At 52.4% G+C, this 22587-nt stretch overlaps 1 protein-coding gene across 1 annotated transcript; it reads right to left on the bottom strand.

The window, feature by feature from the left end:
* Positions 1 to 551: 551 nt before the first annotated feature.
* On the bottom strand, positions 552 to 5475 carry KCNK15 (potassium two pore domain channel subfamily K member 15). Its single transcript, XM_038571376.1, has 2 exons — positions 5187 to 5475; positions 552 to 1264 (listed from the first exon to the last, which is right to left on the bottom strand). The coding sequence occupies exons 1-2, from the start codon at positions 5467 to 5469 to the stop codon at positions 552 to 554; spliced, it is 996 nt and encodes a 331-aa protein (XP_038427304.1). The 5' UTR covers positions 5470 to 5475.
* Positions 5476 to 22587: the final 17112 nt, after the last annotated feature.

Below are 22587 nucleotides of genomic sequence, written 5' to 3'. Positions count from 1 at the left end.
GGTCACATGGTGGGCAGTTGGCAGGACCCAGATCTCACAGTTGCCGCCAGACGAGGGCTCCTCCAGGGCATGCTGCTGCGTCCGGTGCCCCAGGGATGCGGGTGTCAGCAAGGCCCCCTCTCGTCCTGGGGCGGCACTGGCCAGGGACAGAGTATCAGGCTGGGGGGGGGAGGGGGAGGGGGCCCCGAGGAGGGGGCGCGCTTCACTCACACGTGGGCCAGTGAGGGGCTTCAAGCAGCGCGGACAGGACATGCTTCCAGGTCCACACGGGTCAGGCTCCTGCCGGGGTGCGCGTCCAAGGCCCCGCGGAGAACCTGCCCCTTGCACAGCAGGGGAGCGGCGGCGGGCGGCGGGGCCGGGGCCGGGCAGCCTCTCCCGGGAGGCTGACGTGGCCACGCCTTCCCCAAACCACGCGGACCACCGGGGATTCGCACCTCCGGGGTTTTCCGCTGGGGCTTTACTCTATTTTTGGAGAGGAGGGAGGGCCCAAGTCCCGGGGCGCGGCGGTGCTGACCGGTGGCCCGGGGCCGCGGCCAGGGCCGGGCCGCCCGTCAGATGGACTTCCGCCGGGCCGGGGGCCTGCCCGCCGCGCCGCCGCCCACGGCCCCGGGGCTCGAGGGAGGCGAGAAGCCCAGGTTGTCGCGGGCCCCCGGCTGCGGCCGCTGCGCGCGGGAGGAGACCGAGGCGGAGCCGCGGGCGCGGGCCCGGGGGCGGCGGGGCGGGGAGCGGCCGCGGCTCTCGGGCGCCCCCGCGCGGAGCGGGCCGGGGCGGCGGGCGGCGCGCTCGGGCGCCTCGGCGCTGGCCGCCAGGAAGCGCAGGACCACGAGGTTGAGGAAGGCGCCGATGACCGTGAGCCCCAGGAGGATGTAGAGGAAGCTGAAGGCCACGTAGGGCGGCTTCCTCTGCAGCGCCTCGCCGCTCTGCAGCGCCACGAAGTCGCCGAAGCCGATGGTGGTGAGGGTGATGAAGCAGTAGTAGTAGGCGTGGAAGAAGGTCCAGCCCTCGAAGTGCGCGAAGGCGGCGGCCCCGAGGGCCAGGGTGGCGGCGCACCCCAGCAGCCCGGCCACCACCATGTTCTCGGGGGACACGCGCGGCCGCCGCAGGCCCAGGCAGCGCTTGGCCGCCAGCAGGAGGCGCCGCACCAGCGCGTTCAGGCGCTCGCCCAGGCTCTGGAAGGTGACCAGCGTCAGGGGGATGCCCAGGAGCGCGTAGAACATGCAGAAGACCTTGCCCGAGTCCGTGCCCGGCGCCGCGTGGCCGTACCCTGGAGGGAGAGGAGGGGAGCGGTGAGCGCCCGCCGCGGCCGCCCCGCCCCTGCCCCGCCCCTGCCCCGCCCCGGCCCCGCCCCGGCGCAGCCTCCCCGAAGCTCCTGCTTCTAACTAGGTCGCTCCCCGCCTCTGAGACCTCGCGCGCTATCCCTAATCGCCCCAAACTGTCAACAACCCACCGTCCTCCCTCGGTCGGGGGGGGGGGGGGACGGGACGGGCAAAGAACCTGCGGAACGTCCACCCAGTGCATCTGTTCAGGAACAGAAAGGCACCAAGAGGGTTACCTGCCCAGCAAAGGGTGGATCTCAGCTGCGTCAGCCAAGCTCAAAAGACTACATACTGCACCGTTCCGTTGAAATGACATTCTGGAAACGTTCTGGCAAAACTGTGGGGACAGAGGGCAGATCTGTGGTTGCCAGTCCTTGTGGTTGGAGGAGGGGTTAACCGGAAAGAGGCAAGGCAAATTCGGGGGTGATGGAAGCCTACTAGGTCTTGGTGGTGGCTGCAGTTGCCTGACAGGCCCTCATTTGTCAAAACTCTGCAGAAGGCTGCTACACTGGAAAATGGTGCGTTTCACTGTGTGTAAATGATGCCCTGATTTAAAAAGCAAAATCTTCCATGATGCCCCAGTACCCACAGGGTAAAGCACCCACCAGTTCTCACGAGGCGTCTGACTCCCACCCCCCAACCTGTCCAGCCTCACCCCGCGTTGCTTCCCCAACCAGCACACCCCACCTCCACTTGCCTCTTCTCATGATTCTTCCCTCCCCTGAAACCCTTTTCCCCACTCCCCCTAGCCCACTTCTTCCCACATCCCTAAGTATTTCTTCAGTCTGGTGTAGCAATTCTTCACTGTCACAGGAGACCTACACAGGAGAGGGCTTCCTTGAATCCTGGACCACTGTGCCATCAGCAGGAAATGAGCATTCCTGGCGAGAGCAGTGAAAACTTTCGTGGCTTTCTCAAAGGAGTCCATAACCCAGGAAAGTCAGGTGAGCCTTTGCCCAAGAGAATACGCCTCCTCTAGCAAATGGGCACCATCTGCCAAAGTGTAAATGTACAAACCCTTGGGTCGTGCAGTTCCACAATTAGCAAGTTAGTCCTCCAAGACACACGTGTGCAAAGTGTGGTAGGCATGTGGGTCGTCACTGAAGCATCGCTGCTTATGGTGAAAACAACCCAAGAGTCCATCAAGAAGGGTCTGGTGCAATAAATCATGGTGCTCACCGAATGACAGAGCCCTCCATAGCAGTGGCTCCAACGAGGGGTAATTTTGTCCTCCAGGGGGACATTTGCCAATGGCTAGAGACACTTCTGGTTGTCACAACTGGGAGGTGGTGGCTGTGTGCTATTGGCTTCTAGTGGGCAGAGAGACCAAGGATGCTGCTAAACATCCCATGATGCACAGGCCAGCCCTGCAACAGAGTTACCCAGTCCAATACGTCAATAGTGCCAAGGTCGAGAACCCCCATTCTACAGCCACGGAAAAGATGACACAGCTTTTTTTTCTTTTTTTTTTTAAGTAGGCTGGAACACAGGGTTCAAGCTCATGACCCTGAGATCAAGATCTGAGCTCAGATCAAGAGTCCAACACTTAATTGACTGAGCCATCCAGGCACCCCAAGGTGACACAGCTTTTTAGGGATTTTTTTTTAAATCATCAAAAAATATCAAGTGAAAAAAGCGAGAGACAAAAAACAGTGGGTACAACCTAATGTCTATATAATGGAAGTGTTTTAAAGGAATTCATGAGCAGAGAATATGTCCGGAAGGATGCACAAAAAACTGATGACTATATTTAATCCAGGGAAAGGAATTTATGGGTTGAGGGACCGGGTGAGAGGGAGACTCCCTTTTCATTCTCCCCTCTTCTGTAGCCCGTGGAGTGTGTGCTGTGTGCATGTATAATTTATTCAAAATATCAACACAGTACATGTTTTAAAGACCCATGACTCCTCATGTCAGTTTGTCTCCATCTGTTATTGGGGGAGCTCCATCCACCACTAGACTGTGAGGTCCTTGAGGCCAGAGACCATGCCAATCACTTCCCTGTGTCCCTAGTCACCAGTGTCCTGAACAGAGCTGGACACAGACTAAGGGTTCAATGAAAGTTTAATAATTAATCCTCATCATCATCATCAGTAATCAAATCTAACCGAAGGGAGTGCTGAGTGTGAGACAGAGGAGCCTCTTTGGCAGTCAGGTGCCGGGGCAGTGCTGTTTCCAGCTGTTTGGGGGCTATGTCAGGCTTTGACAGAGTGAAGCGAATGATGAAAATAATTAAGCATGCTAGGTACTCTACAGAGATTATTGTACTCCCCCCCCCCCAATAACTGTAGGAGATGATATTATGATCCCCATTTTGCAGAGGAGGAACCAAGGCTCAGAGTGAGGAGCTGCCCAAAGATCCCAGGGCCTGAGCCATTAACCACTCTCCTCCACAGCTGCTCAGCGCCTCTCTCATCCACACAGAACTCTAGCTCCTGAGTTCTGGCGACCAGCTCTCTGCAAGGCTGGCTTATGCAGCCCGATCACACGGCACGAGCTGGCGCCCCTAGGTGGCCAGAAAAGGCAATATTCCGGTTGTTTCCACTGGGTCCCTTTCCTCAGGCTCCCAAATGCCACAGAGGAGCTGCCAGCAGAGAAGACCAAAGGCCTCTGGATAGTGTGGGGGTGGGCAGAAAAGAGGTGGATGGGGTCCCACCCGCTGGCATGGCAACAGGGAGTGTCTAGGGCTGACCCCAGGTAGGGAAGCAGAGGTGCCTAGGAAGCATGTTGACAGGAGGCATAAAGGGCTAAATGGGAGCTGGGCCCACAGCTGGCAAACAATGAAATGTTATTATTACTAATTAATAGTGCCTAATTAGCCTCAGGCACCGTGCCAAGCATTTTACACACTTGACCTCATTTAAACCTGGCAACCACCCAGGGAGGTAGCAAGAACTGCATTTGCAGTCGAGAAAACTAGGACTCAGAGAGGTACATCCAATTGCCAGAGAAGACAGGAGGTGACAGAGATGAGAACAGAAGTCTGGGCTATGTAATTGCCAGGTTCTTAACCCACAGCTCACGCTCACTTGCTGGGGCATTATGAAAAAAACTTTCTCCAATGCTCAGAGTGGTGATCCAAGCCCTGGGGCCGGGCCGGGGTGGTGGTGGTGTGTGTGCCTAGACATCCACAGCTGGGACCCGGGAAGCAGCTGACACCCGGCCTGGAGCCCTGCAGAGCCTGCTCCACTCCATCCATTCCTGCTTCCCCAGCTCAGCAGGTACCAGCCAGACGGTAGCCATGGCAACGGCTGACGGTCCAGATGCTGCAGAGAAACTGCTCTGGATCCCCGAGGGTGAGGTCCAAAGCTTGTGATAATCAGTCATCCCTTCCACAAATATTTATTGAGTGTCTACTATGCGCTAGGCTGGGTACACTGCAGTGACTAAGACAGACTGGATGCCGTTCTCACGGAGTAGCAGCATAATTATAATACAAAAATCCATCTCTCCTTTCCAGTGCTTTCTATGTGTCAGACCCTGCGCTAAAACTTTCTGCAGCCGTTAGCCCCTTGGCAATGATGATCTTAGCGCAGCCCTGACATCAGGCCTATCCGCAAGCTCCATTTTACAGAGGGGAAAAGTGAGGCTCGGGAGGTTAAGCAAGTCGCCTGAGGTCACGCGGCGAGGGCGAGGGCGAGGGCGAGGCGGCCGGGCGGGGAAGCCTCCACCTGCGGCCACTGCGCGCCGCCCGCTCCACGGTCCCCCCGGAGGTGGCCGCAGCACCCCGCGTGCCGCCTCCGCGCCAGCCTGGGCCCCTGGCTCCTCCCGCCCGCCCGCGTGCACGCCGGGCCCCTCGGCGGAGCGCGGGCGGAGGACCGCAGGGGGCTTCGCGCCCGGGGCGTCGCGGGGCCGCGCGGGGCCGCTCACCGATGGTGGTGATGACGGTGATGGCGAAGTAGAAGGAGCCGGCGAACTTCCACTGGCGGCCGGCGCGGTGCGGCTCGGCCTGCCGCGCCAGGCGCTCCAGCTCGCGGTCGTCCTCGGCCGAGAAGCCGTACTTCCTGCGGAGCTCGCCGCGCTTCTGGGCCAGCAGCCGCTGCCGGCCGCGCTCCGCCTCGGACTCGAGCGCGTCGAAGACCGCGGCGCCCACCAGCAGGTAGGACAGGATGCACAGGATGAGCGCGGCCGTGCGCACGCTCTGCTGCCTCATGGCGGCGCCGCGGGCCCCGCGCCCCGGGCCCGGCCGTGCGCCCCGACGGCCGCCCCGCGCTCCGCCCCCGCCCTCCGCCCTCCGCCCCGCGCGCGCGGCCCGAGCGGGCTGCTGCGGCCGGACGCGGGGGGGGGGGGGGGGGGGGAGGCGGGGCCTCGGGGAGCGGGGCGGCGAGGAGAGCCGAGCGGGCTCCTCCTGCCCCCCCAGTCCCCTGCCTTTGTTTACCCGCCGGGCGCTCAGGGGCGCAGGTGTCTGCCCGCAGGGACAGTTGGGGCGAGCGAGCGCCCAAAGCCCGGGTCTGCAGGTGTCCGGTCCCCACCACTATGGTCCTGGGACCTTGGGCCAGTCATTCATTTGTTCAATCATCCGACAAAACTTTACTGAGCACCGACTGGGGCAAACAAGCTTTTTGGGGTCCGCAGAGCTGGTATCCTAGAAAGGAGGGTTGTCTAACAGACACACAGTGGGAGACAAGTGGGAGACAGAAGGGAAACCGTTCCTGGGGGGGGGGCACGCTGGCGGAGGTGGTGGGAAAGGTCTCCCTGAGGAGTGACTGGGGAGGGAGGGTCCAGGCAGCAGGTGCAAGGCCCATAAGCAGAGAACCAGCGTGGCTGGGGAATTGGCCTGCTGGGGCTGGAACAGCTGGGAGCAGGACAGTAGGGTGGCAACTTCACACAGGGTCTTATAGTCCCTTAGACCAGAAAGGCTGTATCCAGAAAACACATGCCAGTGATCAGATTGACTTTTTTTTTTTTTTTTTTTTTTTTTTTGAGAGCATCCTGGCTGTCCTGTGGGAAAGGGGTGGTGGCTAAGAGTGAGGCTATTTAGGAGACTCTTGTCGTCCACGTGCATGGTGGTGGTGGTGGGTGGCAGGGACGGAGGTGTGGAGAAGCCCATGGATCTGAGATGTGGTGGGGAGCTGGAGCTGGGCACACACGCCCAGCCACATGTCTCAGCCTCCCTTGCACTTACAACTGTTGCCAACAGCATGTGGGCACAAGTGACCTATGTCAACTTCCAGGCCTGGCCTTCCCCGTGCCGTGCTCTACCTCTCTCTCCCCCACTTGCAGACTGAATGCAGAGAGGTGGAGTCTTTAGGAGAGGGCACAGCCACAGTGGACGGAGCCCGGGTGCCCGAATGACCAGGAGCACCGATTCTGAGCTCCTGTTGTGTGGAGCCCCGAGGCAATGGGGGCAGTCCGTTACCCCAGCTGGTGTTACCCTGATGCATGGAGCAGGAGCCCCTGCTGATGGGCCGGATCTGGAGGGCAAAGGGGGACTCGAGATGATGCCTGGGTCTTTGGCCTGAACAGCTGGGTGCTTGGGAAGCCTTCCGTCGACCTCACTCCCCAAGGAATCCACTCCTGCTGCCCTGCACTGAGGTGAGACTCATTTCAGAGTCCAGGGTGGGTCTTTGTGGGGATTCTGGGCAAGCCCCGGGCAGCCTCTCCTGCAGGTGTCCAGAGCATCTACGTGGCCTGGACTCTGCTGCAGCCTTGGCACGCGTCCCCTCTCCCCGGATCCCTACTCCAGCCTCTCCCCCTACAGTCCCTTTGTGATTTTGTTTTGTTTTGTTTTGCTTTGCTTTGCTTTGCTTCAGCCACACTGAACTATCAGCTCCTTGCACAAAATTGCTTTGCTTAGAACAGTCCCCTTCCCATCACACTCACCAGCCCACATTTATTGAATGCCTGCCAGGATGAAGCACTTTGCAAGTATCAATGCATTTTATCATGACAGTCTCCTTACGCTGTAGGCATGGCTACATCCTTTAGCTCCCAGTTTATTGGATGCGTCCTTCCCTGGCGCCTCTGCAGGTGGCCGTCCTCTGTGCTGCCAGAGGCCTCTGAGCTCCTGCCATCTTGCCTTCATCCCACTGCATTGTGATCCTCACATCCCATACCTGGGATGTCCTCCTGAGCACAGGGAGCCTCCCCTGGTCGCCTCTCTGTCCCCAGCACCCAGATCTGGCACAGCACACACCCGGTGACTGTGGACAGATGACCAGCAGCAGCCTGGAGAAGTTGAGAGCAGGGACTCTGCACCATGACTGCCTGGGTTCATATCCCACCTCTGCTGCTTACCGCCGTACAAACTTGGGATGTTTCAGTTCCCCCTCATCCCCTGGTAAAACAGGGTTAGCAAAGTTCTTGTTTCATAAGGTGCTGTGCACCACCCCTGCAAAGATGCCCACGTTCTTTCCCTGGAACCTATAAATAGGTTAGGATGCACAGCAGAGATGAGGGTTGCAGGTGGAGTGGAGGTTGCTAATCAGCTGACCTGGTGACAGGAAGTTATCCTGGACTATCTGGGTGGGCCAGGGGGCATCACAAGGGTCCTTATACGTGGACACTGAGGCAGAAGAGGGACAACCAAAGAGATAATGAGAAGGATTTGGCCCGACGTTGCTGGCTTTGAAGATGGAGACAAAGGGGCCACAAGCCAAGGAGAGCAGGTGACTTCTAGAATCTGGAAAAGGCAAGGCGATGCCTCCCTAGAGCCTCCAGAAGGGAATGCGGTCCCACCGACACCTCAGTTTCAGGCCAGTGCCACCTGTGTAGCCCTCCATCCTACGGGAGTGGGAGATGCACACTTGTGTTGTTCAAGCCGCTACATTTGCCATCGTTTCTTTGAGCAGCAGCCGGGAATGACTTCAGTGGTTGTGAGGACGGAGGAGCCCATAGGCAGGAAGCGCTAAAAGTAGCATCTGGCCCTGAGGACTCATCTAGAAGTGTTAGCCACCGTTTCAAATATCACAAGCGAGTGAACGCCCCGGGCCCGCAGAGACATTATAGCGTGGGCTCTGGAACTCAGTTCTGGGGCTGAATCGGGGGCCTCGCACCCCTTGTTCCCGTGGGAAGCCAGACTGCATCTCGGTGGCTCAGAAAGCCTCATTTGCAATAGTGGCATCAGCAAATTTTCTTTTCTGGTTCCTGCCCAGCCTCCAGAGGAGCAGGAGCCTGGGCCACAGCTTTGGCGGGGTCGGGGTGGGGAGCACCATGATTTTCTGAAAAGAGCTTTCCGGGGACAGTTAATGAGTCCTGGCCACTGACAAGCTGGAGTCAACAAGGCCTGGGCTCATATTCCAGCTCCTCTCCTGTCTAGGTGGGTGAATGTGGGGAGGACATCTCTCTGGACTTGGTTTCCCCCTCGGAGAAACCCAGGTGATAATAATGCCCACCTCACAAGACCACGGGGAGGATCATGAAAGATAATGTGTGTCACTTCCCAGGTGCCCGCTAGCAGTAGCCTCGTTTGCTCCCTCTGTACAACTGCCTGCCTGCCTGCCTGCAGATGTCAAGAATTCTTTTTCTGGAAGCACATGTCTGTGCTAGGCATATTCACAGACATGACTAACGGAGCGCTCGCTTTCCAGTGCGGGGAACCAAGGCACAGAAGAGAAGACGCCCCGCCTGCCAGGTCCTCACAGCCAGGCAGCGGCTGAGCCAGGACTTGAACTCGGGGCTGTGTGGTCCCTAAGGTCATGATCCTTCCACTATATCCCACGGCTTCGTCAGGCATCGTGCCCCTCCCACAGCCCCTCCAGGCTCCAGCTTCCTCGTCTCTAGGATGGAGCTGAGAAGCCCTGGCTCGCTGGCCACCCCCACCGTCGTGAGGCCCCTGTGACACACAGCTGAGCGGTGCTTTGTCAGGTGTGCCCGCTGGGGCTGGGTTTTACTGGGGCCCTGGGGGAGCTGTCTGGCCCCGCCAGGCAGGTGACTCTGCCCTGTGCTTGGCGTTTTGGGTTCAGCAGCTCTATTTTAAGCCAGAGGAGGTCAGAGTTTGTGTATGTGTATTTCTCAGCTTGCAAAACCGTCAGCTGAGCAGTCACCCAAAACAGCAGCACTCCGAGGCACCTCCTTCAGCTGCCCCTTCCCTCGGCCTCCCCCACTCCTTCCTCCTTTGGGGACCTCAGGGGACCCAGCGATTTTCCTCTGTCCCTTCATGCCAGAGCCATACGCGTAGCACCCCCACGAGGCCTTGGATCCTCTTCCAGGATCCTCTTTGAGGATGATGAGGAAGGTGTCCCAGCCCCCAGCTGGATCCTGGGTGCCTTTCAAAGCATTCCACATCCCTTATGAGTCTAGAACCTTCTGAACACTCTGTGAGCCAGGCAGGCCTTGCCATTCCCATGTCCAAGAGAAGATGCAGGCTGGGAGAGTGACAAGTGGCTGTCACGTAAGGTGGTGCAGGGTGGGGCAGAAGGTAAGAAAGAACATGAATTTCTGAGTGAGCCAGACCTCACTCAGTGAGCCTTGCCCTCTTGGGCAAGCTTCTTCACCATCGAGCCTCAGTTTCCTCATCTGTGACATGGGCATGAAGGAATCGGACTCCCAGTACTTCTGTGAAGATTAGATGAAAGTGTGAAGGAGCACTCAGCACAGAGTAGGTGCCTAGCAAATGCTAGTGCCCCTTATGCCAAATTAATTTTTTCTTTTCCTTTTCCGCACTGCTTATTCCTCAGGCCTCCTGGGATCTGAAAGGATTGATTTTTTAGAGTTAAAATATAGTTCAGTAATTTTCCAGAAGCCCAGAGAGCCCAGGTGTTTTTCCTGATAAGATCTCTCTCCCGTCTCTGTCCTAAAAGAATGGATTATTTTGGCTTCAGGTACCAGCTCCTTGAAGATGACAGCTGTAACCTTTCTGCAGCCTGAGTATCATTTAAGGAATCTGGGCTGCAAGAAATAAAAAGCTGCCTCTTGCTAACTTAAAGAACATTATAGGTAGGATCTGGGGTTCTTGCAGAATCTTCCAGGCACTGGAAGACAAACTGTATGGTTTGAGGGACCCAGAAAAATGGAAGCTAGGAGCAGGGAAACGCCATAGCCCTTCCCAGTGTGGGGGGCACCATTGTTCCCAGGCTGATGCAGATACTATTTGGGGGATAAGCCACAGCTGTCTGAGCATGACCCTGTCTCTGACTGTTGGGACCCACCAGAGCCGCCCAAAGGATTCCCAACATGAGTTTGTGGCCATTCAGTTGGAGCCTCTGGGAGTTCTTCACTTTCCGAAGGATGGTTATCTTTGGGTTAAGGGAGATACTGAAACCTTTACTCTGGGGACACCCAGGTGGCTCAGCGGTTGAGTGTTTGCCTTCGGCTCGGGTCGTGATACCAGGGTCCTGGGATCGAGTCCCACGTTGGGCTCCCTGCAGGGAGCCTGCTTCTCCCTCTGCCTATGTCTCTGCCTCTCTCTCATGAATAAATAAATACAAATATTTTTAAAAAATAAAAACTGATACCTTTACTCTGGTTAATAATTTTTAAAATGAACTGATAGGAGTATGGGGAGTTGTTAAACCATTCTGTGTCCTTTCATGTACGATTAAGAATTTTCACAATAAAATTGTTTTTTTAAAGGAACCATTTCTCTCTCTCCATCCCCACCTCCTTTGGTTCCACTCTATCTTTGCTCTGAGCAGGAGGGTTACCCTGAGGGTTGGAGTGAATTGGAAGGACATTTACTGGTCAGTGACTAGGATCCCAGTGGAGATCTAGGGGCTCAGCAGATGTCACTTCATGTCACCCTTACGCTGGGCACTTTTCATCCCACCTCCCAGGGGAGGAAGCCAAGGCTCCAAGGGCTGCAGTGACGAGGAAATCACACAGTCAAGGAGGGAAGGAGCCCTCCTGTCCTGCAGGCAAGCTCTTGCTCCTAAAGGCAATGCTTCCCTGCCCTGAGGAGCATGGCGGAGTGTCAGCACAGGATAGTGGTCATAGCCACGTGGCATTTGGGGTTCAGCCATTGCTGATAGACTTGTCCCTTCTCTTCCTGCTAGTGTCCTCCCATCCTCCAGTCACCATAATGGATTGGGATCAAGAGACATCTGAATCAAAGAGGGCAGGGTTTGATTTGAGAAGATATCATTGTCTGGAAAGGGTCAAAGCAAAGACCCTAAAAAAGCCTGCGATGCTCAGGTCTTTAAGCCTGGTCTTAAAGTTAGTGTAGCACAGAGCTGCTCTGTGCTCTGTAACCACTAGCCCTGTGTGGGTGGCCATTTGTCTTTAAATTAATTAAAATTTGCGGCACCTGGGTGGCTCAGTGGTTGAACATCTACCTTCGGATCAGGTCATGATCCTGGGGTCCTAGGATCAAGTTCTGCATCGGGCTTCCTACAGGAAGCTCGCTTCTCCCTCTGCCTGTGTCTCTGCTTCTCTGTGTCTTTCATGAATAAATGAAATCTTTTAAAAAATTAATTAAAATTCAATTCAGTTTTAAAATTCAGTTCTTCAGTCACACCAGCCCATTTCACCTGCTCATTAGCCACACATGCCAGGGTCAGGCACAGGTTAGAACATCTCCATCATCATGGAAACTTCCATTGGACATCACTGGACAGCACAGACTTTGCAACCAGACTGGCTGCTTTCGAATCTTGGCTCCATCATTTAGCTGCCATCACGCTGGGCCTCAGTTTATTCACCTATAAGATGAGGCTCATAATCCTGTGGAAGCCTACACACCCAGCTCAGTGGGGCCCAGGGTTAGTGAATGAAAGCGTGGAATTATTCTAAATGACATATACCTTGAACATTTGCCATTCTTATCTTTGAGTGTGGAGCTATTAATTGGCTTTTCACTCTGTCCTCCTCACATAAGCTACAGAATCTGCCTTCTGGTTTCCGATTTGGGTTTCTTTCAAGCGGAACAGGATTTGAAGACCTTGTGCAGCAGCTTGAGTGCAGAATCTCTCTAGATTCTTGTGGCAGTTTTTTTCTGGCTGTCTTGTCATTGTTTCTTCCATGCCTAAATCAACAGTATTTTTTAGCAACTCATCTCTAGCGAATTTCATAAAAACAAATCTCTTCCTTTTTGCACTCATATTTCACCAGCCTGTGGAATATCGTTACAATAACAAGTGTGGCCGGTGCAAATTGGTTTGGGAGCAAACCCAACAGATTCTTGGCAAATGTGCCATTTGTCATCGCTCAGGCTGCTATAACAGAATCCCATAGATTAAGTGGCTTGTTTCTCACAGTGATGGAGGCTGGAAGTCTGAGATCAGGGTGCTAGCATGGCCGGGTTCTTGGTGAAAGCCCTCTTCCTGGGTGACAGAGAAAGCAAGCCCTCTCATACGTCTTCCTATAAGGGCACTAATCCCATTCATAAGGGCTCCACCCTCTCTTGACCTTACCTCCTGATACCATCATTGAGGGTTAGTACTTCAACACATGAATTTGGGGGTGAGCAGTACACAAACTTTCGATCTATAACATTATTCTGTGGGAGGGAACAGAGGGAGGCAAGAGTGCCAGAGTGCCTGGTGTGGCCCACCAGCCGTGAGCATTCATTATTATGCTTGGGGCAGGAGTGTTGTGTTTAGAAAGAATGCAGAGCACTTGTTAGCCTGATTAAACAGACCTTGGTAAAGAAAGCTTCTTTGTGGGGACCTGGGGGGCTCAGATAGTTAAGCATCTGCTTTCAGCTCAGGTTGTGATCTCCACGTCCTGGGACTGAGCCCCAAGGTGGCTCCCTGCTCAGCCAGCAGGGAGTCTGCTTCTCCCTCTCCCTCTCCCCTCTTGTGCTCATGCTCTATCTCTCTCAATAAAAAATCTTTAAAAATAAATAAGATCTTAAGTGAATGAATAAATAAAATCTTTAAGAAAGAAAAAGAAAGATGGAAAGAAAGAAAGAGAAAGAAGAAAAGAAAGAAAGAAAGAAAGAAAGAAAGAAAGAAAGAAAGAAAGAAAGAAAGAAAGAAAGAAAGAAAGAGCTTCCGTGTCACACTATCAAAGGCTAGTGCGATATTGTCTCTGGAAGACACCTACCCAGACAGAGACTACACTTCCCAGCCTCATTTGCAGTCTAGCATGACCCCGTAACTAGCCCCCACCAATGGAACATGAGTGGAAGTGGTGAGTGTCATCTCCAGGCGGGGCCTTCAGGAAGCAGGTGAGCTTCTCCATCCCTGCCTGCCATCTAGCTGCAGAAGGCCCCCCAGCCCGGAGCCATAACCTGTGAGCCACTTGGCTCACCACACGAGGGAACTCCAACAGGAACACCTGCCTTGGAATATTATGTGAGTAAGAAAGAAACTTCAGTTGTGTTAAGCAGCTGAATTTTGGGGTTTGCTTGTTATAGCAACTACCGTTACCCTAATCAATAAACTTGCCATATAGGGCTGTTGTGAGGATGAAATTTGATGACATACATGTAACAGAATCTTAAATGAAACTTTTCCTGTTGCCTCATCTTTCCAGTTAAAACCACAAGGTGCTAAATGCCCCCATATTCCAGAAAGCCACAAGACCCATGTCTGTATGACCTTTTTAGGGATGTCATACGAGCTTTTCTCCTCCTGCATCCCTGCCCCCTCAGCCTCCATAAGCAGAAGATTCAAATTTGAGAATGATTTTCTAGAGCAGGGAGAAACGACATACCTTTTCTTTTTCCATTTTCTTGGGGGAAAGGAGAAAGGGGTGTTCCCCTTGTACTGACATTCTGCTGGTAGATTTCGGGTTCTTGCCAGAAGTGGTGAATGGTACCTGATTTTCTGACCATTTATCAGGCAGGCTTGCACATCTGCCCACAGTGTCTGTGTGAGCCTGCAGAAAGTGGTTCAAGAGAGATGGCAGGGTAGTGGGGAGTGAGGGGGGGGCATCCTGCATACCCAACCATTTGGCCATGCAAAGATGGGCGAGCTTCCCATGAGCTGAGTAGGTGCTGGGCCATCTGCTCAGTATCCTGCCCAAAAGGGATGATCGTTTTTGCTTTCCAGGAAAGAGGACTCTGGCAGAAAGAGGCTGGGAAGTGTACTTCTGGGGGCAGAGTTTGAGAGAGGTCAAGGGGTCTCAGATATCCCTCAACAGATAGGAGACCACTACAGAGGCCCCAGAATAAGCTCCTCATGTGGCCCAGGGATACCAGCCTTTGGACACTTGCCGCACAGAAGGAATTCATCCCCCTGAGAGGACCTGAAGCAAAACCAGCTATATTTTCATCCCCTTCCCTCCACTGTGCTCCCTTCAGGCCTCATAAACAGGAGAAGCTAGAACTCAGGAGGAGTTGGGGGGGTGGGTGAGAAAGGTGTGAAAGGAACTCTCCCACTGCTCTCAGTGCTGCAGAGAACTATAATGCCGAGCTTAAGGGCAAGATTCCGGAGCCAGATAGGCTGGGTTTGAATCCTGTGTCTATGACTTACTAGCTGTGACCTGGAGCAAGTTACCTCACCTCTCTGGGCCTCAGTAGCTGTAAGATGCCATCAACAAGAGTACGTACCGCATAGTGTGGCAAGGTGCACCTTGTTAGGCTACCTAACAGTTTGTTAAGTTAAAGAATATGCATTCTTGAGGTGTAGGGTCAGTGCTGATTCAGCAGAAGCGTTCATGCTGAACTGAGAGGCACAGGCAAGAAGTTTGGCTGAATGTGTTCAAAGACCATGGTTGAAGGGAAACTAAACCCATTTCTGCGTGTCTTTCATAAATTCAGATCACTCGATAAACCAATGATACAGGCCAAGTAGTTAGATCAGTTTGAGACACATTGGAACCCTCGGGACATGTTAAGTATTAACGTCATTCAAACCTCTGCCAGGCCAGGGATCAGATCCTCTCTCAGCTTTATTAGTTTGGGGTGATACTATGAATGGCTATTTTTGTGGTCTCCTGCCTTTTGCAACTACCAAATTTCATAAAATATGTGGGAGTCCCAGTAAGACTCCCAACTCCATTTGCAGAGTAAGAACAATGGGGCACATTCACAAGGATTGTTTATAATCATCATCCTCTTAGAATGAATTTCATACCCCCCCCCCAATTAGGAAGGTCATCAGTTCAGGTTAAAAAGACGTTCCTACAGATGGTGTCCATTTCACTCAAGGAGATTCCACTGTGTTGCCCTTATTTTTAGTCCCAGTTCAAGAGCTGATGCCTGAAGACCTCAGATACACTTTACATAGAGCTTGCAAGCATCTAGAGCCATTGTCCCCTGTCCTCATGGGCACCCTGTAAGACTGGGGTTGGGGCCTACAGTTTCTTTATGGGGATTAGAGAGGTTGGATGACTTGTTGCGGTTCACCCAGCTGGTGCAGTAAATCAAGCCTGGCCCCAGAGTCTCAATGTTCCTGGGGGAAAATAGTCTTTTCTTCTGGGTTGAATATAGTGGCAGGGGCCTCTGTTCTATGAGGTCACCCAAGGACCCAGGCTTCTTCTTGTCCCATCGTGCCCTAACGCAGAGACTCTTATCCCAGAGACGAGGGGTCTGTGCATGGAATTTAAAGTAGTATTAGCTGTGCTTACCTGTTGCCCGTAGAAATCACGGGTATTTTCATAGCACGCTGCAGTTATTGCAGACATCTCAAAGTACTCCGTATCCTCCTTATTCACCACACTGAAATTATGGTAACCAGACTCAGTCTTGTTTACTGGGTTAAAAAAAGAGGCACATATGTAATTGTCTCACATACCTTTTTGTTTTAGTGATGATATTTTGATCATTTGTTTCCCTTGTAATCCCATATGTTTTGTTTTATGCGTTTAATATTACTAGCATGAGAAGGAGATCATAGATTTTGCCAGCATAGTCGCACAACCCTCTTGGAAGCTTCCCGGGTGTAGACTGAAGCTGGCCCCCATATACACAGGCAGAGAGAGACCAAAGGGAGGGGCAGGCTGCTCCAGGTTGGTAGGTGGAAGTTTTAATAATGGTGGAGGGAATTCGCATACGAGGCTTGTCTCGGGCAGCAGCAAGACCAGTGGCTCCGTGCACCTGCCTGCCAAATTCTAAAAGCTTGTAAAGAAGCCCTACCTGGGCTTAGTCACGTATGCTGTGCAGGTGTTCTCAATGCTGCATCACCATCTCAAGGCTGTGTCCTTGGAGCGGTCTCTGGGAGGAAAGGCAAGTGGAACCCCTGTTCCAAGGACAGGGGAGGGGGTGGGGAGCCTCTGAGTGCTGGGGCCAGCTCAGGGGTCAATCTGCAGTCTAGTCTTTTTGATCGCGTTCGCCCAATAACCAGCTGCCCGATGAGACCTTGCCTCATAAAGAACAGTTAAGATTCATGTTCTAGAGCTTTGAAGTCCCCCGCTGGGTCCTCTACACAGGACCAGCAGACAAGTGTGGTGGATTGTACAGGGGGTTTATGGTTCAGATCTAGAATCATATCCCCCCTGGCCAGACCTCAGTTGCCTGGGCAGAAAATGCTGTGTCTCTCTGGGTGCCCAGGAGGAAAAGAGAGTTTGGGGAACGAGAAGCCAGCCTCTGCCCCATTATCACGTCACTTACAAGGACTCAAATGTAAGGAGGCACTGGGACCCTCCTCATCTCAGGGATTTCTGTGGGAGACGGGTGCTGGGCACCAGGGGCCCATCTTGCTTGTCTCATCTGCAGGTGTGTGAAGCCTGATTTTGCAGGGAGGTGGTGCCGAGGGCAGCTGAGGCTGCTCTTCTCGGATCTTCCTTCTGTTCTTCCAACATGCCGTCTGCTTTGTGTCCCAAGAACACAGAACTGGTGAAATTAGGACAAAATGTATATCCTTGAAAATATAATTATAGCTCCCATGTATGTAGAACTTTCGTTTGCCAAGCACTTTCATAAGCCTGGACTTATCTGGTCCTCACCACAGCCCTCAAGCGAGGCAGGTCAGAGATGACCATCTCCACTGCAGTTGGAAGCAGGGCTCAGAAAGGAAAATCAGATGCTCAAGGTCACAAACCAGAGGCAGAATTGAGGCTGGAACCCAACTCTGTCACCATTCAGCAGGCATGTGGTAAATACCTACAGTGTGCCAGGTCCTGTGCTGGCTTCAGGGATACAAGGATGAATCAGAAATCCACTTGGCTTCTAGGGAGCAAAGCCCAACAGAAAAGCCAAGAATAGACCGGTAATTACACTGCCATATACGATTATATTTGTCAAGACTCTTTTAGCTCAAGTGATAGAAACCCAACTCAGGCTTGTTTAAATATAAATGGAATTTAGTGGTTCACATAACCGAAACATTTAGAGATATATAACTTCAGGCATGGCTGGATCCAGCAGTTCAAAACCTATTGTCTGGCATCTGTTTCTCTTAATTACTTGGCTCTGTGTGATTTTATTTCTCAGGCAGTCTCTTCTCAGGATGGCAGACCTAGCCTCTGGCAATCAAAGGCTTACCCTGTAATAGTTTGGCTACTTGAGTCAAAATGATGGTAACACTATCCCAATTGCTACAGAAACAGTCTTGAGGCTTTGTATGGAATGGCCGAACTGCCTACCTGACCTGTTCGTGCCATTCTGGATGCAGAGAAGGTAGGGACGGGGTGGAGCCATAAGATAGAAGGAGCCTGAGTCTCTTAATCGTTTTGTGGAGGAGACCACCAACCGGAACCACCTGTTAGGAATGTTATGTAACTGAGGAATAGACTTTGTGGTTTAGCTAGTAAGCCATGGTAGGCCAAGGGGAGGTCATAGTGGTGAAATGGTCTGCCCCCCACCCCCGATGTGGGTGACAAAGAGGTACATTGTCCTTAAAGACTTTTTAAAAAGATTTTTCATTTATTTATTTGCCAGAGAGCGAGAGAGAGCGCACAAGCAGGGGGAGCAGCAGAGGGAGAGGGAGAAGCAGGCTCCCTGCCGAGCAGAGAGCCCCATGTGGGGCTGGATCCCAGGACCCCAGTATCATGACCCGAGCTGAAGGCACCCAACTGACCACCCTGGCATCCCTGTCTTTAAAGATTTTTAAAACTGGGGATCCCTGGGTGGCTCAACGTTTTAGTGCCTGCCTTTGGCCCAGGGTGCGATCCTGGAGTCCCCGGATCAAGTCCCGAGTTGGGCTCCTGGCATGGAGCCTGCTCCTCCCTCCTCCTGTGTCTCTGCCTCTCTCTCTCTCTCTCTCTCTCTCTCAAATAAATAAATAAATAAATAAATCTTTTTAAAAAATTTTAAACTGGCTAAATTTGATCTGCTTTTTATCATCACCACATGCCAGTAAATCTAAACATTGTCAATGTTAAAATATTCCTTGCCCAGGAAGAATGCTCCCAATTTGGGGCCTATTTAGTACTGGAATCTGGTTTTCCTTAAAGACATACATCAGGGTAGAAGTAGTAATATGATGAAGACCCATATGTACACTACAGTCATTAAGGAAACGTTACAAATATGACTGTTGACCTAAAATTGTAAAATAAATGTAGATTTCTTTTGGAGATGGAATTCAGATAGCTGAGAAATCTGAGTGAAAGGTCCCAGGGAGGCCTTCCCATCGGGACCCTGGACTGGCCATCTGGAGTAGGTGGTGACACCGTGCATCTGGTTCCGAAACCTTGGGCTTTGATGGGGATGAGGGCTGGGTGCAGAGCAGGTGCAAAGAGAGGACAGGAGGGCGAGAGCATATGAAGGAGTTGTCTTGGGATTGGGGATGCAGGAGGGTTATCTGGACATGGAGGTCTGGTCTTTGAGGGGAGAAGATGGTGAAAGTCAAAGTCAACCACCTGTGCTTGGCTGCCTGCTGGCTTCAGGGCTGCGGAGAAGCAGCTCGTGTTCATGTTGCCCACCCCACCGAGACTGGATGGAAAGACCCAGCCCAGCCGTGAGATTCAGAACACTTTAGTGAAAGCCGGTAGTGAGGGGCCAGGAGGCAGTGAATGGGCCACGGGTAAGAACCAGATCAGTGTTATGGGGCCACTTACAGCTATGCTCATTGGCTCACCTGAGGGTGTCCAAGAGGCCTGGGCTCCTGCCCTTGGTTCCCGCTGGTGTTATAATCAATCATACCAGAAAAGTTCTTGAGAATCGGCTATATCACAAGCCTATTGTTGAGGATTGGCTGACCCTAGACCAGACTTTGTCCATCAAGAGGCAGATGGACTTTCTGAGAGCACATGGCACCCCCAATGAGGCTGCTGGAGTTGCCCCTTGAAGAGAACATCCCTACCTCTTGTTAGCGGAGTAGCCAACATGTGTGTATGTTGATGGGAATCATCTGGAAGAGAGGGAGAAATGGAAAACAGGGGCGTGGAAAGGGCATCTGGCAGGGCCACATCACCTGAGGAAGCGAGAGGGGTGGGAGCCAGCGCACAAGGGGAGGGTTCACCTCAGGTAGACGTGATAACCAGGACTAATGGAGAACAATTGGGGATCAGCCCAGGTTAGACCTGAGGAAAGGAGTGCCCCTGGGCCGGAGTGGGGAGCCCCAACCATCCAGTGTGGTGGGGCACAGAGGAGGCTGGAAGACCTAACAGGGCCCGTGAGTCATGGAAGGAGTCTGGACCCATCCCAGAGGGCAGCTCTGAGCCTTGGAGGGGTTGAAGCCGTGGCATAACCCTAACTGTGCTCCAGAAAGAGCCTCTGGCTGCAGAGTCTAGCCCCTGGGAGGAGGGACTGGGCTGTGGGCAGAGGGACCAGAGGAGTCGTCCTGGGGACAGATGGAAGGCTCGCCCCCAGGGCAGTGCAGGGGTCCTCACGGGCACCTGTGCAGTCTGGGCATCTGTGAAGTCTTTGCAGTAAAGAAAACCGAACCGCAGGACTGACACGAGTAGGGAGGAATCCCGGCCGTTCGTGCACTCCAGTGCCGCAAGGGGGCAGCATATCACCGTCTTCCATTCTGGCGAGCTATTACCCACCCTAATAATCTTACACGATTCTAATAAGGTGGAGGACTTACTAAAACAGACTTCTGGCCCCATCCCAAGAGTTTCCGTGAGTCTGGAATGGAATATGAGATATTTGCATTTCTAATCAGTTCCCAGGTGAGGCTGATGTTTCTGGTCTGGGGACACCACTTTGAGAACTATTGAGGTTTAATATCGGGTGGGGATGGGCGGGAGCCCTAATCCACCCAGACATGGCCACTGGGCAATCACTGTCAACTGGGCAGCCATTCCCATTTGACAACGATGTATTTACTTTTCTTAGTCCCATTAAATCCCCTTTTCAAAAGGAAAATATATTATTTCATTCATTCAGTAAGGACCAAGCCAGGTTCTGTCCTGGGTATGGTTTTAGGTCCTGGGAATCCATCAGGGAGCAAGGCAGAAAATAAGAAGTCCCAGCCTAGCAACTGTGGAGTCAGGCAACAAATAATAAATGTGACAAACAAGTCAGGTAGTATGTCACACCATGATGTGTGCTACATGTATCAGGGGGAATGGAAGAGGGGTTCTCAGTGGGTTCTCAGTGAAGTGTTAACTTATGAGTCACACAAGAAAGAGAGCAAGGGGATTAGTCATTGGGGGGTATCTGGGGGAAGGTGATGTCAGGCAGCAGGAACAGCCAGTGCAAAGGTCCTGAGGTGGAAGTGTGTCTGACATGTTCAAGAAACAGCCAGGAGGACAGAGGAGCATGAGCAAGGGGGTGAGGGCAGAGAGGCGACTGGGGCACAGTGCAGGGCCCTGTAGGTTGTGTGGCATGGTCTGGCTTGGTTTTAACAGGATCCACACTGTAAGGATCAGGGTGGAAGCCAGGAGAGCAAGAGGAGGCTGCTGAAGTCATCACGGCAGAGATGGTGATAGACCCCAGCTGGGGGAGCAGTGGAGAGGACAGGGGTGAGGGAGGTTATACACACCAGCATACACACGGACTTGTCTGTGTTTCCATAACTAAATGGCCAGGGCAATCTGATGATCTACTCCTCTCTGTGCGAGCAACTCTAATTCCCAACCTGAAGTCTTGTCAGTCTGTCCATGTCTACTCAACCCATCTTTGATCTCTAGCTGCCTCCAGCCACACTGTCCTGAGTGACTACTGCCTCCTCAAACTCAAAACAACGAGGACACCCCCTCCCACCTGTAGGCGCCCCCACTCTCCCTGGTTTCTGCCCGTGTGGCCTGTCCATCCTGCCATCCTTCAGCACAAAGCCCAGGGATGTGTTGGGTAGTTCTCCTGCTCTTCGCATCCATCCTTCAAACCAGATCTCACAGGCAACATTGGGCTATGCTGATTCCCCCATCCGTTCCCTCTTTCCCGTTCCCACAGCCACCTGTCCAGGCTGTCATGCCCTACCCCTGAATGCTGCAGCGACCGCACGCAGGGGAGCCTGGTGGCCAAGGGCATGGACCCTCAAGCAGGACTCTCTGGGTTTGAATCCTGGTTCTGCCAATCGGGAACTCTGTGAACTTAGGCTATTTCCTTAATTTGCCATATCTCAGTTTCTCTGTCTGTGAAATGGGCATAGTTATGCTTCAAATGGTTATTATGGGGTCGAGTGAGTGATTACATGGAAGATGCTTGGAACAGAGTCTTGTATGTGGTTAGAGCTCAATATGTTAGCTCTTTTATTATTTATGCAATAAGTCTTTATTGAGCACCTATTGTATAGAGACGACCTCCTTACACCTATTGTCTAGATACCTCACATACTGGGAGATATCTGACCCAGGATAAAGAGTGCAGACCCTAACAATTCCACTCCTAGATGTTTATCCAACAGAAATGTTTACCATTGTCCACCAGAAGACATGGGCTAGAATGTTCACAATACCCTCTTCATAAAAAGCCGCAGACTGGAAACTACCCATAAGTATAGAATGCATAAATGAAATGTAGTATATTCATACAATTGAATACCATACAATGCTGAGAAGGAATGCACGCACTATTGTTACTTGAAACAACGTGGATACTACAAATATAAATATAACGAGGGGTTGGGTGCTCCTGGCTGGCTCAGTTGGTGGAGCGTGTGACACTTGATTTTGGGGTTGTGAGTTCAAGCCCCATATTGGGTGTAGAGATTACTTAAAAATAAAATCTTTAAAATAAATATATATAAAATAATATATGTAAGATAGATATAAGAAATACATATTATTTTTTATATATTTATAATATAAATATATTACTTAAATATAAAATATTTAAACTATATATGTAAAATATAAAATATATATATAACTAGGATGCCTGGGCCCAGCACCTCTAGCTGTGAGTTTCAATGGGGGTTAGTCTGATTTTCACCTATAGCCTTTGCCCTCACATCACCTGCTTTTCTTTACAAACAAGAAAATTCTCAGCCTTTGCCTCATATCACTCTCTGACTTGCAAAGAATCTTGGAGGCTAGGATAATAATAATAGATTGTATTTCAAGTGAACACAGAGGAATTACTGACCTAATACAACACCCCTAGGTGATGGAACTCACTCAACATGGTGATCCTATAGGGTTAGCATTGCTATTTATGCCCATTTTACAGATGAAA

The sequence above is a fragment of the Canis lupus genome, chromosome 24 (genome assembly GCF_011100685.1).
Source record: "Canis lupus familiaris isolate Mischka breed German Shepherd chromosome 24, alternate assembly UU_Cfam_GSD_1.0, whole genome shotgun sequence".
In the NCBI taxonomy this organism is placed as follows: domain Eukaryota; kingdom Metazoa; phylum Chordata; class Mammalia; order Carnivora; family Canidae; genus Canis; species Canis lupus.
The sequence above is the reverse complement of the archived record's forward strand: the minus strand, read 5'-3'. Positions and strand labels throughout refer to the sequence as shown.